Below are 19,569 nucleotides of genomic sequence, written 5' to 3'. Positions count from 1 at the left end.
ACATTGAGGTCAGTGAATGCTGAACCTTTGGGTGGTTCAAGAATTGAAGATCATTCAGTGGTAACGCCACCTGCGTCATATCCGCCATGCTGCTGACACACCTCTTAGTCTTTTAAGTAAAATTGTAAAAAATATTGCTTTGAGTCAGCTTATTTGGATTGAGCTGGATTCATTGGTCAACTACTTTATGAGTTTTTACTTTAATTTAATGTATACCACCATGAGATGCAATGCATGAAGAGCTATATTTAAAAGCTAATTCTATGATACGTATTTTATTATTATTATGGCGTACGAGGCGGTTCAGGCAGTGGCAATCTTTGGGATCTTCGTCTCGCCAGCGTTGATGCTGACACAAGGCACAGGGTTCCACATGCTAAGTCGAGTGTTATGCATCATGGCCAAGAATCACATTTTCGAGTCACTGAAATTGCAATGTAATGCACAAGCCATTTACACGACAGCTCCCTGAACAAACACAATGATCCCTATTTAGCCTTGTAGACTATGGGGACAAGTTATATTTGCAAGCACCGAATATGCCTGTCACAGCACACAAAGATGTAGTGTGGTGCACACCACGCCCAGGTTGCCTTTATTTCCCCAGTGCCGATGTTAACCCACTGCACTGGCTGAGTGAACCTCAAGGAGAGGCCCAGGACCGCTCCGGATATCAATCGCCACTGACGTTCGTTGCGACTCAGGATCCTTCTCCGTTCGCTGGGTTCATAGCGCAGTGTGCCAAACACTACGCTACCCGCTACCCACAAACACACACCTGCGCGCAAACAAAAACATGTATGCCAACACATGCCAGTGCACGCAAATGTTTCAATACATACAACAGACAGGCGCTGTACGCATACCGGCCGTGCACACAGGGGCGATTCTCCAGACAGCCCTTAGAGCCCGCAGCATAGAGGTCTGGCCGAGGCTGTATTTTGTAATCCTTAAACAGGGCTGAAGAATGTGTTTGCAAAGGAAAATATAATAATACCTGCATTGTGAGGCCCGATACCTTGCGCGAGGGGGATTAAAGAGGGCGGGCCTCTTCCCACAGTCTTTTCTGGTCGCGGGCCTTGAGATTGGCCCTCGGTGCGCGCACGCGACATTACAAGGATGCCGGCAAACAGGCAGGCAGGGATATCAATCAGCCAGTTCAGTTATTTGCGTACAGGCTAGGGCCCCCTTCAGAGGACAATGTCACCCCTTGGCAAGTGGTGAATCCAACACCGGTGGAACGCTCGCACAAACGAGCGTGGCGCAGACACAAAAAGCGCAAAGGCTTGATTGACATGAAGGCAAACAGGCGCAGTCGTGCACATGGGCGCCACGGCGGCAAGATGTCAACTACCTCGCCTGGTATGCAGGAGGTCGTGGGTCCGATCGCGACCCTGACGCCCGTATGTTTGGAGTTTGCGTGTTCTCCCCGTGGTCGCGTGGATTTTTCTGCCGCGTCCTCCGGTTTTCCCCTCCACATTCGTTTAGGGTAAATGGCTGCAATACACTTCCACCTAATGATAAGCCACTTCGTTGAGCTATAATTTGCGGCCAGGAAGCCTCTGAAAAAGAGCCGTACAGCTCAGTGGGCCTTACCTGGTTAAATAAAATAACAAATAGCCTCTACAGGTTATACATTTGTTTTGCCTCTTGTTTTCTCAGGAAAGCCTCACTGAGTCTCAATACTCTTTTTCAGGAGGCTACTGAAAAGCCTTTGCAGACAATGGAGTAATTTGCAGGTCATGTTTCAGCAGCAGGACGTTTGGCCAATACGGGTTACATCTTATGTTGCCATAGCTACGGGGAGTAATCTGGAGAACTCAGAGGGAACCCCATGCAGAACAGGAGGGAGAACATACAGACTCCACACAGAAAGGCTTCCCGATGCAGGAATCAAACCCAGACTCTTTTTGCCGTGAGGCACGGGTGTTACCACTACGCCACGTGCGTGCACACGCGCGGCACACACGACGACTCCACACGTGTACACGCTATTGCACAAGTGTACACACGTGCAAGCTCATAGGCTACTACGTGCATTTATGTACACAAATATCAGGCTGAGACACGTACACAAATATGCAGCATACCGATGACTATACCCTGTGTGCACACAGAAAACACAGGCCACGATATACGTGGACACAGCCATTCAGTGCACAGACTCCGACAAAGACAAACATATCCCGTATATAGCCTTTAACAGACCGTTTGAGCAAATGCTTTTGGTAAGCACTTATGAGAGGGTGGATGACCAACACCACACCCGGCTGCCTTTGTCTCCCCAGTTCTAATGTTTACACATCGCACCAGGTGTACTAATTTAAGGCTGAGTCAACCTAGGAGAGGCCCAGGATTCCCACTGTCATTGGTCGTGAGCGGGAATGGAACGCGAGTCGTCAGGTTCGTAGCACAGTGTGCTAGCCACATCGCGACTGCTCCCCTACCACACACGTGTATACACATGCAGCACAAAGATTACACTGCACAGACACACTCACACATACAGCACACATACCACTACACACATGTATACGCATACAGCACACAGGCAAGTGTGTATGTGTACGCACACACACACAAAACATGGGTACATGTGGGACAACTACGAAACGACATCACTCTCTCCCAGCAATAACCATCCAGGATGGAGGAGACATCAGTTGATATTACCTGCTATTATAAGAATACATATGTTGAACTTCTTTCGCACCGTACGTAGCCAACTGCCGCTAATTAGAGGGGAAGGACACCAAACTAAACACAAAAAGCTCTATTCTTGATTCTTTCGGTAAAGTCACGTAGAAGGGAAACAATAAAATAATAAAAATGTAAAACAATAAAAAAAAGCTGTATTGAAGAAGTGAGTTTTTAAATCTAAATTTAAAAATGCAAAGCTCCGGTGCCTTCGTTATTTTGGAAGAGCGTTCCAGACGGCCCCAGAAGCGCATCTGAAAGTGCGCTGAAAGGTGGGCAAAGAAACATGAATAGGTGTCACATTGGGAATTAGAAACATAACTGCCTCCCCATTTCCACCCGCTTTCCGTGACGTGTGTGACCCGCTATTTTGCACGGCATCTTGAGATGCAGCTGCAGTTACACGCTCGAAACATCTAAATCGCATTGTAATGTTGCAAGGAATGCTAATGACAAACGTGGTCTCTTCCTTGCATTTTTGTACGGCGATTGCAAATGCAGTTGCTTAACATTGTTTATTTATCTTCTTTGGTTCTTTCGGTAAGGTCACGTCGAATGAGAATAAAATAATAAAATAACACAATAAAATTCTCACGACGTTTCGGCCACAACGCAAGCGGCCGTCTTCAGGTGAAAGGCACAGACCTGTCGGGACGACAGAGCTTCATTGATGAATCCTAGCAGTCACGAAAGCTTTAAATCGAAATTGTTTATTTATTTATTCTTAAGAAATCTCCAAATAGCAGCTATTCATAAAAGTATAATTTGAGGGGAAAAAAAATTCATCTTGATAAAGGACTGTAAATCTAAATCAGCTGAAATTAATCTGCATCCCTCAGGGGGCTCAGGTCATGCTGGTAATTAAATCACTGAGCACATACACGGTACTGTAGCAACGTGGGTGTGTAGGCACAGTGTGTACATACATGAGCTCTCGGTTCTCACCGCCTCACACTCAGCCCCAGTTTCACACACACAGCCTCACTCTGACACACACTAACACACACTAGCACACTCTCACAAAAGACAAAAATGACAAAGATCCCCCCTTAACGGACTTTTGGGGCAATTGCTGTTAGCGAGCACCTATGAAGGCCGGCACGGCACACGAGGGCGTGGGTAGCCAGCACCCATTCAGATAGTCATCATTGGTGCTGGTCATAAGCGGAATTGAACTCAGGTCGCCTGGTTCATAGGGCAGCACGCTAACTGCTGTGCAACTGGAACCCCACACTGAACTTGCACTCACACGACCTCAGAGACCACAAATTAACATGCTCACAGAACCCATCAATACGCAATGCACAAAACTCCATTAATATACAATGCACTCAAACACTCAGTCACTCCGCCAAACTGTAGAATGTTAATATACAGTGCACTCACACTCACTCATGCAAAATACACGTATACTTTCAGGGCCCTATTGTTAGTAATGGCTCAGCTGTGGCTTGGTCTCTAATAGGGCTCAGCTTGGGCCTGAGTTGCTTCTGAAAACACGGAAGAGGCTTTAACCGTGGCGTGGCTCAGGCTCAACTCATGGAAATCCTGAGCATGGCCGGGCCCACGCTCCGATGCGGCTCAAGTTTTAACGTGGCTTCTGAGCCGGCTCACACGAGCGAGAGCCAAGCCAGTCTAAGAATTGTGGGCCTCACAGTCTCTCCCGTGTCGCTCGGCAAAAACTCCCGACCTGCGCTCGCCCCGCGGACCACACACGCCCCACGCCCCCACGTGCTGGCGGGCGTCCCACCTTCTGGTAGAATCCGATCTGCTCGGCGAGGAAGACTTTCATCGCCTGCCTGTAGTCGTAAATCCGCCCGTAGTGGAAGTGGTTTGCCTCCGCTGCACACAGCCCATGTGGGGACAGAGTTGAAACAACCTCACGTCAAAGCCAGCGAGGACGAATGCTTCTACGGCTACTACGTCGTGTTTTTTTTCGCGGATATGCTGTAAAGCTCCATGATGTGTTTTCGGGTTGTACCGCGTACTATTCGGCACCACGTCTCACGTTTCGCTTCCTTATGCTTGGGAGCCTCTTCAACAACCCACACTGACAAGCGTGGTCAAGTTATGGTAAACAGCACTCATGACCGACACGGTGTGGGGGAGGCTATAATCGAGCAGTGGGTTGACAAAGCGCTGTTGTGAATAAGAATAATAATTATTACAGATACGTTGTGTATTTTAGCTCTTGCGTATGGAAATATGTTCAGGAGCTAGACGCCACTGTCGAGGTGTGCGAGCCACTAGAGGCTGAAGAAGAGAATCCACGTAGTATTGCTACGCCTCCATTGAAGGAGCGCAGACTACATCTGTTTACCTTACGGTGCAAAGTTTAGGTTACATGACCACAATCGCATTGTGGCTTGTCTTGTTCTGATGTGGCTGATGGTTACACCAGTGTCTTCGAGGAATGTCAAAGCCAGGAGGTGCGATGTTTGGGTCTCGATTTAGGATTTTTTTTTTTATTCAGGACGTCTATGCTCCACTTTGTCCGACAGCATTCTTCTGGATCTGGGTGATATTCTCGAATGGCGAGAGCAGCGTGATCCCAGAAGGGAGACCGAGACTCGGATCGGTTGCGAGGTACATCGCGTACAAGGGCATCAGACTCTCAAGGCAGATGCAGCCTACGCAGGCCCGGGGTCACACCTTGAATCACGTAGGACATGACGGAGACTCGAGTGGTGATCGCCTGCTTCTCCTGGACAGACATTTTGCTGGTGCTGATGAGTTTGTCGCATTCCTTCAGCTTGTCCACTGCTCCCTGTGACACACACGCACACACCGGACATCGTTAGCGCTTTACCAAATTAACGGCGCCAGAGATAATTTTGTTAGTTAGCCCAAGTAGTAGCACAGTGCTGTCTACTTGAATGGCTAATACGATTTTTGATTAAAAAATGTAAACAAATAAGGGTCTGTCTCACCACGTAAAAAAAACCGAAATGAAATCAAATGTGAGGTTCACCAGCAGATAGACCTTCTGAACCCATGTTTTCCAGTCGTGTGTGTTTCAGCGGACAAACCCCGGACTGGTTTTGACTGTCTTTGTGTCATCAGCAGTGCATCCTGTTAAACTAACAATGCTGGGTTGGCAAAGGTCATTGGCTAACAATTTAGAAACGTGATGGTAAATACTCAAAAGAGTGATGATGTCTGTCTGGCCACGTGCGATGTCTGCATGGCCCGGCTCAACACTGAATGATGGGCAGCAGTTAAGTAACCCTTACGAACTTCGGCTAACGAGATTCATCTGATAGGCACTAGCAGTGGAGTTGTGGGGCCCCTGGTGGACTATATCACAGCGAAACCGAGCTTGTGGGATGATAGCAAAAGGATCCAAATTACGATAAAATTGTGGCAGTCACCATGTCTGCACTGATGTAGGATGTGGGCCATGTAAAACGATTAATTTCAAATCGGATCCCTCTTGACCGCAGTTGTCATGACCGTGCTGCTAACAGACAGAAGGACGGAGCTAATGTATTCACGGCGCTTTCAACCTTAGTTGAAAAGCGTTAATAAAAATAATTTTAAAAATGGAACGGTCGCACATTATTTTATCTTGTCGTCAGTTGATGAACAGATTTTTGTTGCTGGGTCTTGCACTCGCCAATTAAAACAATTCTAACCATAGTCCTTGGCTTAGTCCTACAGTGAACCCTGGCCATGTAGCTACGCTGGCCTCCTTCTCTCCACCTCCTTTTCACTTCTGATTCTCTTTTCAATTCCGGAGTTTGCGGCACTTCTGTGGGAGGGGGGGGGGGGGTTGTAGAACGGGCGCGGACCTTGTGCGTGGCCAGAATGTCGGGGAAGCACGCCAGTATGCCCTTGTACTCCAGGTTGCATTCCATCAGGTAGTGCCAGTCGTTCTTTGGCTGCCGCACAAAGGGGAAGGGCACAAGTAGGCGAGGCGGGCAATGACGGAGGTGGCAGCACGGTGGACATCACTTAGATTCCGGGGCAGCAGCAAGGGTAGAACAGCGGTGTGGTTCACTCCACCTTTTCTGAACCGATATATCGCCTGAACCGGTGCTTCTCAAACTCCAGTCACGCTCCTCAAGTCCATCTTGTTCACATTTCCCAATCAAACGGTAATGTGCGAATTTTACGCCGACGCCGAATTTGCACGTGAATGGAGAACACTGGTGAATGCACAAACACTGCACAAAGAGGACACACACGAGCAGCTTCACTGAGACGCCGTATAAATCCAAACAGTATTGTTTTGCTTAAGTGGCGTGCAAAGATCCCTCGTCTGAAAACTTGGTGTCTTATTTTTTTTTTAAGGCATTCACAGCGGTGGTTATTTTAATGAACGCATTTACATTTGTGCAACACTCTACCATCTCAAGCCGTGAGCAGATTATGTTTTAAAAATATCGTAATTTCCAACAGGCGCTGTTTAACAGTTTCTTCACAAAGGTATGTCGCCTGTCAATTCTTTAATTTTAGAACTGTGTTCTTACTATAATTGCCATCAAAGTAATTAACCAATGTGACTCTCTGTAAGAATGAACAACTGTGGCATCAAAGCAATTTCTGGGTGTGGGATTGTCAGAGCGATGTTTTTTTCGTGCTTGAAGTGCTGCAAGTGAAGACTGCAAGACTTCAGGAGTGAAACAGACATCATGATTCTCAACACAATACAATATAGATTAATACTGGTAGGAACCTCTGGTTACACCAGCCCACAGGGGATTATTGTGTCCCGTCCATCGTGCATCCAAAAATGGGACGGGTGGGGCTGGGTGGAGAGGGGAGGGTGGGGAGGGGCTGGGTGAGGAGCGAGGGGCTGGATGGGGAGGGTGGGGCTGGGTGGGGGGTGGGAGGGGTGGAGCTGGGTGGGGAGGGGCTGGTCACCCCGTGGTGCCCTTATAACACTCAACGTTTAACCTACTCACGCCGGCTTGTGCCCGCCCTCACAGTCGGGCATATTTGCGGAATACACCACGCTGCCGTTGACCCTGGCCATTGATCGCAGGAATGTGTTATGGCGTCTATTTGCAACCGAGCTGACATGACGTCCTGGTTAACAAAATGTAATTGCAATCCGGTGATTGGTGGTTCGCACTTCCGGTACGGGAGTGAAAACAACGGGACAATGTTTATTAAATCCACGCACGTCTGTCCACCCAGTGATATATAAATAGGTACTGTACACAGCAGCCAATCGGCAAGTAGTGTGTCGCAGAGCAAAGTATGGGTGCTCTCACCTCTTCCAACATGTAATGCCCGTGTGGAAAAATAGGCCAAATTCCATCTCTATAGCTCGCTCTAGTGGAGGCCCTTCCTCCAATAGTAGCCATTTCTGGGCTGCGTCTTTTATTTTTGTTCTACAACCTAAATGCGACCGCATCCCAAGACCAGACAACAGTCGACGTCTCTATTTCATAGAGGGAAAGAGAGACGGTGAGTCTAGAGGCAGAAGAACTAAACGAATTTTGGTGGCCGTGGTGATTCTGTAGAGAGAAGGGAGGGAGAGAAGCGGTCACAGGCAGAGGAGGAGAGGAAGGTCTTGAGTCTGGACTTGAACGGGGAGAGGGAGACAACACGGTAAGACCTTGCCGGGTTACGAGATGACAAGGAGATGGCAGTAAACCCAGTGGATTCTGGCCAGTCTGTGCGGCTCTATCCAGTGTAAATCCCTCTGTATGCCTGCCTTTGTTATGGGTTTCCAGCCACATGCAAAACACTCATTCAAATGTAACGGCAAAATAGTCGGACCTCTCGTGAAAATTAATCTCGAGACTCGGCAAGGCTTTCCTCGGTAAATAGGAACAATTATAATTTTAGTTTGTCGATGATAAAATCAAAACATTAGATCTATGTATGTATGTTGAACTTCTTTCGCACCGTACGTAGCCAACCGTACTCATCAGAGGTGCAGGGGAAGGGCAACAAATTAAACACAAAAGCAGTTCTCAAGAAATGAGTTTTCAATTTAGCAGGCTTGAGCCTGGCGAGTGGGTGAGAGACCGCCATGCAGGTATTTTACCCTGCTGCATGGGCACATTATCAGCAGGGGGCAGTGCATAAAGATCCATTGTGCTTTACCTTGCTCCAACGTCTATGCTGTCCACCACCAACCTGCACTGACCAGCGTGGTGAAGTATGGCCATGTAACCCCCATAACCCACACGGCATGGGGAAGCACTCTTACAGCAGTAGGGTTAAAACTAGCGCGATTCTCTGACCCAGTTTTGACAAGTGCGCAAAGACAAAAACAAATATACCCCTTATAGCTTTAACAGACTTTTTGGGGCAAGTGCTGTTTGCAAGCACCTATGAAGGTCGGAACGGTACACGAGGAAGTGGGTGGCCAGCACCACTCGCGGCCGCCTTTGTCTCCCCAGTGGGCGATGTTTACACACTGCACCAGGTACTCATTTGAGGCTGAGTCGACCTCGGGGAGGCCCAGGACCGGTTTAGATAATCGTCACAGGTGTTGGCAGTGAGCGGAAATCGAACTCAGCTCGCCGGGTTGGTAACGCAGCGCACTAACTGCCAAACTACCACTCTCCGCACAGACGCATTCACCCAGCCACCCATCCAAAGACAAAGATCCCCCGTATAGCCTCAGCAGACTGTTGGGGCAAGTGTCGTTAGCGAGCACCTATGAAGGCCGGTACGGGAACACGATGGGGATGGGTAGCCAAAACCACGCCCGGCCGCCTTTGTCTCCCTAGTGGCAATGTTTACACACCGCACCAGCTACTCATTTGAGGCTGAGTCGACCTAGGGGAGGCCCGGGACAGGTTCAAATAATCGTCACTGGTGGTGGCCGTCAACGGGAATTGTAGCGCAGCGTAGCGCTAACCGCCAAATTACCGCTCCCCACACACACACACTCACCCAGCCACTCACCCGCACATGCACACACACACACGCGCGCGCACTCACTCACCTGCTCCATGACAATAGTCGCGATTTCGTCGTACGTCTGGCTGGCTTTGCTCAACGCATCTGTCAGGGTTGGATCTTCCCCTGCAGCGCAGACATTAATGAGGCATTGTTTAGCACAGGCACGGCCGGAAGTTGGCAAGAAAGCAGCAGCAGCAGCATTACAATTACAGGAGCACATTGGTTTGCACCTGGTGTGATGCGTAAAGAACGGTGCTGGAAATCCGAGGGTGGTCTGTAAAATAACCCATGAGTAGCTGTGGGAGCATCGTTGGTAAAAGTAAATATAAACAGAACTCCACTTTTGTCCCTCAGAATACACATATTCTATAAAGTTTTACTCCATAAACCTAATTGGCTTTCCAGACAAATTATCAAGCAACAGCAAACTCTGGTCCGTTTCCACCTTTTGGGTCTCATCAGCAGTGAGGCTTGCTAAACAAATTACTGGTGGATTACCAGATGTTATTGGCAAGAATACTCCAGATTTCATATGGGACAAACAGCTTTTTGTGTTTTATTTGTTTATACCCCCCCCCCTGCACCTCCGATTAGCGCGGTTGGCTACGTACGGTGCAAAAGAAGTTCAACATACAAAGGTGCCATGGAATGGTTCTTGGCACGTATGGCCTGGCATGCCTCTAGCCACACTATCTGAGCACCTATTAAGACACACCAGTCTTAATTGGTGCCTGCTGACAGCTCTTTCCCCAATACGTCCATTAGGCTAAACGGGGAATCTTTGCCCATATTAGGCTCCGAGTGATCAAAACAAAAGAGGTGATGCAGGCCGTGCAACTGCATCGGGGTCCCACAAATTGGACAGTGGGGGGGGGGGGGGGGGGCAGGCGGGGACTCCCTGCCCCCCACCCCCCATTTAATTCCTCGCACCGGGGTCCATGCCAACCACGCTCCGCCACCGCCGGCGACGCTGACACCGGCAACAGGAGGCTCGCTGAATGTGAAATAAGCCACACCTGGCTCCGTACGATGTGGGTGCAGGGATCGACAATGTACACGCGCAGCAGGCATCAGGCTGATGCAAGGCCTGCACTTGGGTGATCTTTAGTGAGTGAGAAACAGAAGCCTCACTGGCAAAAAGGCCATAAATTGCTTGGCTTTAACATTTTACTACATTTCAGAATCAGAATTTTTATTTATCCTGAACGAAATCCGATAAGCTATGAAACTCTTTTTTTTATCACAGATGTCCAGCAGGGGCGGGTCAGAAAGTTACAACATACAATACAAAAAACGATGCCACGTTGCCATGGCTACTGGGAGGCGAGCTGTCTGCTTCACTGAACCGGACAAGCGGGGCTCGATCCAGACTCAAACGGCAGCCTTACCGGGCAATGCCAGTATGGACAGGGACATGTGGCTCTTGTTTAGTGGGTCACGTGGCTCTTGTTTAGAGGGCCACGTGGCTCTTGTTTAGTGGGCCACGTGGTTCTTGTTTAGTGGGCCACGTGGTTCTTGTTTAGTGGGCCACGTGGTATTGTTTAGTGGGCCACGTGGTTCTTGTTTAGTGGGCCATGTGGCTCTTGTTTAGTGGAACACGTGGTTATTGTTTAGTGGAACACGTGGTTATTGTTTAGTGGGCCACGTGGCTCTTGTTTAGTGGGCCACGTAGCTCTTGTTTAGTGAAACACGTGGTTATTGTTTAGTGGGCCACGTGGTTCTTGCTTAGTGGAACACGTGGTTATTGTTTAGTGGAACACGTGGTTATTGTTTAGTGGAACACGTGGTTATTGTTTAGTGGGCCACGTGGCTCTTGTTTAGTGGGCCACGTGGCTCTTGTTTAGTGGGCCACGTGGCTCTTGTTTAGTGGGCCACGTGGCTCTTGTTTAGTGGGCCATATGACTCCCTCTCCTAAGGGAGCAATAAACCTTTGCCTGGACCATCGTCGTGAGGCCAACACTGAATGGAGACGCACGTTTAATGGCGTCTCCTTGGTTCAGTAAAATTCCAGGGTTGTGTTGTGAATAAATATGGTGGAAAGAAAAAAAACATATATATCTCTCTCTCTTGGCTCGGGATGGTAACCTAACCACGGGATGCTTTGACGCTTATTCAAAATATATACCATATCTCTCGGATTGTTTCCTGCTGCCACTGAGCGAAAATGAGGGGAAGGTGGGTGGAGTTGTGATTGTGACTTGGGGCTTTTCAGTTGCCGAGACACCAGACGTGCGCACCTCTATATAAGCGTTTGGACAAAAAAAAAATCGAGCCGTGCCATCACATTCGAAATAATGGTTCGGTCCACAGCTTGGGTCTGCTTCACCAATGGGCCATGGGAACACAGCGATTCTATTGGTAAGCTAGAGAGGGCTGCAGCATTGCTGGGCAGAAACGGGATCTACGGTGCACCTTGGGGCTGGGGAGAGTGCCGTCTTACGTACCCGTGTAGGCGCTGGCCTTGAAAGCATCCGAAAGGTCACCGAGCGATTTGCCGAACCTCTGCAGCTCCTTGGACAGGGCTGAAACACACGAGCGAGCGAGCGAGCGGGCGGCGTCACTGCGGGGCCCGAGACGTCACAGGGACACATTGAGATCCCGCCCCTTCTTGCTATCACGCTGGGCGAAGTGTCGCATGCCTACGATCCAGCTGAGCTTTTGGGAGCCACGGGGGTTGTTGGATCACACGGGGCTTTTTATTACACGCTTTCATTTAACTCTGTTGATGTTGTAACCTCAAATCGTGTAACTCAATTTTAACCCACATCCCAATGTGGTATCAACTGCAAACTTGGTATACATATGTCATACTGATGTCAATACTATATTCTATCATTAAAAAAATAAAGAAATATATTTTAAAACATTATTTTTTATATGTTATGTTTCGGCTTGGGTCTAATTGTCCACGGTCAACTGACGTTGGCTGTAATTGGCCACGGTCCCTTACGTTATGGCAAGCTTCGGGGCCACTTCCTGGAGTCGTGGAGTTCTTCCATTACTAGTACATTTCATAAAAGCATGTTTAATTTTTTTTTAAATATTACTTATTTTACTTCCAAACCGACTGCGAAGTGCACGGTGGCCAGCAGATGGCAGTAGAGAAAAAGAAAGTTCGTGAATCCATCCGTGCAGACCATATTACTCGTAGGAACCTCTGGTTACACCAGCCCACGGGATTATTGTGTCCGTCCGTCCGTCGTGCATCCAACAATGGGAGGGGTGGGGCTGGGTGGAGAGGGGAGGGTGAGGAGGGGCTGGGTGGGGAGGGTAGGGCTGGGTGGGGAGGGGCTGGGTGGGGAGGGGTGGGGCTGGGTGGGGAGGGGTGGGGATGGGTGGGGAGGGGCTGGTCACCCCGTGGTACCCTTATAAAACTCAACGTTTAACCTACTCACGCCGGCTTGTGCCCGCCCACACAGTCGGGCATATTGTGCTGAATACACCACGTGGTGCCCCCGTTGACCCTGGCCATTGACCGAGCAACTCAACATTCCTACCAGCTCCCTCCGCAGGAATTTGTTAAAAGGATCATTCCCTCCACTACATGGGTTGTCCGTGGGTGAGTGGATTTGTATGCGAGTGTGACAATTCCCACGAATAACACGCTTGTCGTGCAGGTATTCCAGTTGTGAGCACAGTACAAGATCGTATATCTGACTTTTACAAACGTGCTCTGACCAATTAACTGCTCGCATCCAGTGCAGCATTTGTGCATTGTGACCTTTCCACACATGGTATTCTTAATCTCCTGTACATTTGCTTACTTCTCAAGCACAGTGAAGCTTTCCCCTATATTTAATGCAGTTTGTGCTTCATTTTTTTCCCGGTGACTGAACTGCGCACGGTGTGACTGTACATTTATATATATACTCAAGTAGCCAATCTTTGTACATATCCGCCTTGACCTCAATGCCCACAGAGTCTAATATGTGACATTGTATTGTACACAGTATGCAATCACACGCTTGCGGTGAGTGTGACGCCGCAATATGCATTCACACACTTGTGCTGCAGGTCTTCCAGTGGTCCTGCCCAACAGACAACACCGTCTTGGTGGTTTCATCCATGGCCTTCACGAACCTCCCGAACGTCTCGAGGGTCTGCTCCCTGCAATACAAAACAAACGGCGCCTCTGAGCACCGCCCGCCCTCTCTCTGTTTCCCCACGCATTTTCAATTAAAAAGTTTACTCAATTATACGCGGCTCGTGGCCCAACGGGAGCTGCTTATACAACGCAGAAGTTAAGAGCGTTAGGGCCCGTGCATCACCCAAGGACTTGGGGGTCGGAACGCAGGCAGCCAACGATGACAAAACGATGCAAAAAATAAAAGTGTGCGGTGATAATCTCAGCCTGGTTCGCCAATAACTGTCAAACACAAATCATAGCATCATCTATTCCACGGTAATGTGATTCCAGCATGGAACACAGAACCTACAATTATGATGCTTAATATGAGCATCAGTTCGCGTTTTGTGGCATTTTTTATGTTTATACAGAGCAGCTTGGTGCAATGTTTTAAACTAGCCCGTTTCATTGCAGTACTGTGTATTATTTGTCTGCATTGCTCTTGGAACTCCATTACCTTGGACCCGTCTACAGTAAATATACACCCTCTTTTTAGCTCTGAGAACTGAAATGTAACATGTAAACGCCAAAGAACTGGCACGTGGCAAAGCTCTCTTTAGCAAGAAAGGGAGCGTGCCATGCAGGGTCAGGCTGGTCACGCCTCTAGAAGTGACTCAGAGTGCAGGCTGGTGCAGCTGCACAGGAGTCCATGGGCCAGAGGGGGTGTGGGAGGGAGCAGGCACTGGTTTCGTTGGTCAGGGACCCCCCCCCCCCCATTTCATTCCTTGCTCGAGGTTCCATGCCAACAAACTCGGTGGGGAGCATCGAGCAATGTTGCTCTCCCTGCTCCTCGACTCGCCCAAGCGCTGGAGAGCTCCCCCATTCCCCCTGCCACAGTTTTTCGGCCCCGACTCCTCCCCAGAAATCCTCGGCACGTTGTACCGGAACTTGTGTGCGTACCTCAATAAAAACACTTTCTACGTAAAATTTTTTTTTAATATATAGATTAATAAAGAACTTTAATCAAATACAAAATAAAAAGAAGGAACGTCTCCTGCCCTTGCGACACGACCTCTGACGCGGCGACCAGGGCAGACATCGGCGCCACGGCATTTCAAGGGTAAGTAGTAGCAGCAGTAAGTAAAAAAAGAACACGAAGCTGAGGGTATACGGACGTGGCGATCAGCGTGATCTCGTCAGGCGGGGTGTCCACCATGGAGAAGAGCGCGGCACCAACAGCCTCATCCTTCTCCGCTCGCCGCTTGCCAGTCTTCCAAGCCTGAGCAGAGAGATCATCCGATTAGCACGGTCGGCTAAGTGTGGTGCGAACGAAGTTCAACATTCATACATCATCTGGATTGAAATTAATGATGTCCATTTTCGCCCTAGATGACGGTGTTATGGCTGTGTTTAAGGTGACATGAAAACACAAACGTGGGCAACTGTGAAAAGGCGACCATCTCCCACCTATGGACCATACCACTGTGGTCTGTGCTCCTTCAATGGAGGAGGAGGAGTAGGGGGGAGGAGTAAAACTACACGAACCCTCTCCTGAAGCTCTCTTGTCGTGGCTATCAGACCTCGAAATCTGCATTTAGCTCCTAAACATGACCGCTACACGCGAGTATAGAATCACATCGTCACGCCGAGCTGGCAGAGCCGCAAGCCAGGGTCTGTCTGCTTGGGTTTCTGTCCGTCCAGGAAGTGGTCTGCTGGCACAGGGGTCAGATCACCGAGTCAGCACCCGCGCTGAGATTCTGGGTTCGAATCAAGAGTGACCACCAGTGATTACACGAGGGTAGAGAAGTTGATCGTTCTCAACCTAGTCGCCAATTGACTCCACAACACAGTGTGGTGGTCACCCATCCAAACACTGTCCAGGCTCAACCCAAACTTAGTTTGCACGATCTGATGAGATTGGACACATTCAATATGCTCTTTAGTAAATACATTAACATCGCAGAAGAACAAAGTTGATGTCCAGGTACAGCGCCAAAAGCCAGACCACTGCCTCTACAGTATGAGATACAGGATGCAGCAAGGCCGTCGCAGAACTCGTTACATATGTATGTTGTATGCATGTAGGTATGTATGTTGAACTTCTTTCGTAACCGTACATAGCCAACCATGCTAACCAAAGGTGCGGGGTGAAGGACAAACAAACTAAACACGAAACTCATTTCTGAAGAAATGAGTTTTCGATCTAGATTTAATACCGGACGAGCATTCCAGACGGCCGCATAAGCGCATCTTCAAGCGCGCGACGTGACGCGACGTCTTGGTTCGATGGCTACAGCTCGACAGGACCACCCGTCTTTGCTCGAGTTGTGAGACTCGCCTTTTCATCGGTGAATCTCAGAAAGTGCTGGAAGACCTCGCTCTGGGATATCACAGGGTGGCGGCAGATGCGGTTGAGCCAGGCCTGGAGACGCTCCTTGCGCAGTTGGATGAACTCGTGCTCGAAGCGGCCTTTGGGTGGGGGGGGGGGGAACGCGCGAGAACCCAGCTGGCACACGCAGGGAGGAACGCCGTGATGTTAACTACCTCGCCTGGCATACATGAGGTCGTGGGTTCGATCCCGGACCCTGACGCCTATATATTTGGAGTTTGCGTGTTCTCCCCCGTGGTCGCGTGGATTTTTCTCCGAGTCCTCCGGTTTTTTTCCCCTCCACACTTAGAAACGTGCGTTTAGAGCATTTGGCCTCTATAAATTTCCACGCGATAAGCCACTTCGTTGAGCTATCATTCGTGGCTAGGTAACTTCTGAAAAAGAGCCTTACACCTGGCAAAATAAAAAAATAGTTTAGTTTAGAGGTGGCACACGCATGAGATGGCACACGAGGCAACGCGAGGTGGCACCGCACCACGCATGCAGGCCGTGTGACAGACATTCGGCTACCTTGGAGGTATGGTGTTGGTTTGATGAGGAAAATTTGCAAAAACTAAGAAATCCGGACTACATTGGCAGCAGAGGGCAGTGGAGCAAAATCAAATGGTGCACTGCACTACACCGCAATGTTTACGCACCCACCTTCACTAATTCGCACTGACGAGCGAGGTGAAGTACGGTGAAATCACCTCCACAATAACCGCCGCAACGGCATTGGGTGGCCCTCATCCAGCAGTGGATTGACAAAAGGACTGCAAATGTAGAGCACATGACAAACCGGCCTCGGCTACAAGGTGGCGAGAAGACGGCATAACAGCAAGTAGATTCACCTGGACACTTCTGTCACCACGAGTGCCTCTCGCAGTGACAGAAGTAACCAAGATGTATGTTAATTGCATGGGCGGAGCCACAGGGGGGGCTGGGGGGGGGCTCAGCCCCCCCTGAAATATTGGGAAAGTCGCTAATCGGAATAACCGGATATCCGGCTGCTGCAAAATGCTGCAGGCTGCCACCTTGTGCTGCCCTGTAGGCTGCCACCTTGTGCTGCCCTGCAGGCTGCCACCTTGTGCTGCCACCTTGTGTGCTGCCCTGCAGGCTGCTTGAGCGGCAGCCTTTCGAACTTATCGAACTTATTAGCCACATCAGCGGCTCCGACCTATTAATAAACTCCGCGTTCAAATCCAATAAAACTTGTTTTATACATTTGTGGCGCCCATTGGAAAACATACACACTGGATATCTCAGAATATTGAAGTCAGCCCCCCCAAAGTCAAAATCCTGGCACCGCCCCTGGTTAATGGGATAGGTCAAACATCCCGATGCGTGACCCTCCTTAAAGACAGAGAGCTCTGTGACTCGACGAGGCATTCCTGGGTAACTTACTGACGTCACGAGCATTGTTATACGGCACGTGGCGGTGACGCGGTGGAGTGGGGGGGGGCACGTAGCACGCGGTTTTTGTAATTTAATTAACGATCACAGACAACGAGCGGCACAGCTTTAATGAGACCCCTATTCGGGTGGTGGAGGGCGGCTCTACGGGGACTCCTCTACTTACGAACGAGTTCGGTTCCAGAGGTCTGTTTGTATTAAAGTCGACTTGTTTGTAAGACGACTTGTTCTTAAGTAAAACTTTACTCCCGTCGACCCAAACATGTTGCACGGCGTGTACACTAAACACGGCGAATGGATTTAAAAGTTGCATAATCTCCTGTAGATGTAGATGCCACCGGTTCTTCATGTGATGCAGGTGTAGGTACCACCACCACCGCCATCTATTGCACGGCGGTTGAACTTACGACCCTCGGTCCGAGCAGGTAACTGGACATAGGGACAGGTTTGTTCGTATCTCTGGAAGTTCGCAAGTAGAGGAGTCCCTGTACACGTTAATTAGTGCCCAGAGCCAACCTTTATTCCATTTCACAACGCCGGTGCCACCGTCAGCGGCTCACCGTCGTGGTGGCCGGAGCACACCGCGGCAACGTTAAACCTGACACGCACACTGCTCATTCGCTCCGACAATCCGATATTGTGCTGGCAGGGGGGGGGGTCAGGGAACATGTTGTCGGGTCGGGTGGGCGAAAGCATTCGGATGCAGCGCTCGCGCGGGTGTTGTTCATAACAAACGCACGCATTCACGTGCAAGCGTGCGTTTCGTGTGTCCGTTTGTTTTTGACGCACATGCAAGTAAGCGATTAGCACGGTTGGCTCTGTTCCACGTACATGCATAAGCGTGTGTGTGTGTGTTTCCAAGCAAATGTTGCGTGTGCTCATTTGCTTCGCGCCAGCTACTGTTACAGGAGTGCAACCGCGCGTCTGGAGCCTTTCTCTCGCACCAGAGTAAGTACGGCATGTCAGCCAGCCCTAGGGGGCATAGTCCTAGCGATGGCCTGAGAGAGATGGCAAGGGAGGACGTGGTAGCCTGAATGGGGCACGTGATGCTGGGTCGAGATCCTTCAGGAACGGTCTCGAAGGGGGCGTGGCCGAAGTCGGAGCGAGGCCACGCCCAGGAGCATCAAGGGTCAGTTCCGAGAGTGTTCTTGGCTCGTCGGTGGAATCAAGCCTGGGTCCCGCGTCTCGTCGTCTCCGGTTCTTCGTCTCGAGTTAACTCGCTACTCACGTAGTGAGCCACATCACCTACTAGAGAACCCGAGTTACGTTCAGTGTTACCCGCTAGGGAAGTTGTTAAATAAAAGTGTTGCCTCCCAGTCCAGAGTGTATCTCCGTGTTGAACACCACACGTGTGTTGAACACTACACACGTGTGCATGTTCCACATGTGCACTGGGAGCGGTGGCGCAGTGGGTAGTGCGCTGCGCTACGAACCCGGCGAGCCATGTTCGACTCCAGCTCACGACAAAAAACAGCGATGAATATCTGAAATGGTCCTCGGCCTCCCCTAGGTCGACTCAGCTTTAAATTAGTACTTGGTACGATGTGTGAGCATCAGCAATGCGAAGACAAAGGTGGCCCGGGCGAGGTGCTGGCCACCCACCCCCTTATGTGCTGCGCCGGCCTTCATAGATGCTCGCTAACAGCACTTGCCCCAACAGTCTGTTAAGGCAATGGGGGAGGATCTTTGTCTGTACTTTGTGTGTGTGTGTGTGTGCGCGGTGGTGCGTGTGTCAGACCTGCCATCTGCTTCTCGGGCAGAGGAGCGATGGGGATCGAGACTCCGAACTTGTTCACCAGACGCTCGTGCAGCCAGTCGAAGTGCTTGTAGCGGTGGCTCACAGGGCACAGTGTGTCCTGTGAGCAAGCATCACGCATGGCCACATCACAAACCCATCCCCATCATCATCATCTTGTTGTCGTTGTTGATTTCATTGCTACATAACGCGAGCCCCGATACGGCACGGATTACGGAAAATGGTCCCCGATGCAAGTGGACCCACATGAAGGAGAGTGGTGGGGGGGGGGGAGCCCGCACCCCCCGCCGCCACTGCCTCGCCCAAGTTGGGAGGGCACCACATCGGGGGAGAAGATGAAAGATTAATTGGGGAGGGGACACCCGGGGAGGGGGAAGTATGACCGACCTAATCAGGGAAACC

General features: G+C 50.0%; 1 protein-coding gene across 2 annotated transcripts in view; it reads right to left on the bottom strand.

Moving 5' to 3' along the window:
• SNX9 (sorting nexin 9) overlaps nt 1-19,569 on the bottom strand; it is a 47,783-nt gene that overhangs the window by 8,314 nt on the left and 19,900 nt on the right. For both annotated transcript variants that reach the window (XM_032973403.2, XM_032973401.2), the window contains exons 9-17: nt 19,150-19,267; nt 15,969-16,099; nt 14,806-14,909; nt 13,568-13,671; nt 12,009-12,086; nt 9,608-9,687; nt 6,489-6,578; nt 5,350-5,464; nt 4,448-4,539 (exon numbers count right to left, since the gene is read on the bottom strand). In XM_032973403.2, the coding sequence (XP_032829294.1) occupies nt 4,448-4,539; nt 5,350-5,464; nt 6,489-6,578; nt 9,608-9,687; nt 12,009-12,086; nt 13,568-13,671; nt 14,806-14,909; nt 15,969-16,099; nt 19,150-19,267 (912 nt within the window). The remainder of the gene's footprint in view (nt 1-4,447; nt 4,540-5,349; nt 5,465-6,488; nt 6,579-9,607; nt 9,688-12,008; nt 12,087-13,567; nt 13,672-14,805; nt 14,910-15,968; nt 16,100-19,149; nt 19,268-19,569) is intronic.

This window comes from Petromyzon marinus, chromosome 51, assembly GCF_048934315.1.
Source record: "Petromyzon marinus isolate PM22_M1 ecotype Great Lakes invasive population chromosome 51, UKy_Petmar_22M1.pri1.0, whole genome shotgun sequence".
NCBI classification, from domain to species: Eukaryota; Metazoa; Chordata; class Hyperoartia; order Petromyzontiformes; family Petromyzontidae; genus Petromyzon; species Petromyzon marinus.
The sequence above is the reverse complement of the archived record's forward strand: the minus strand, read 5'-3'. Positions and strand labels throughout refer to the sequence as shown.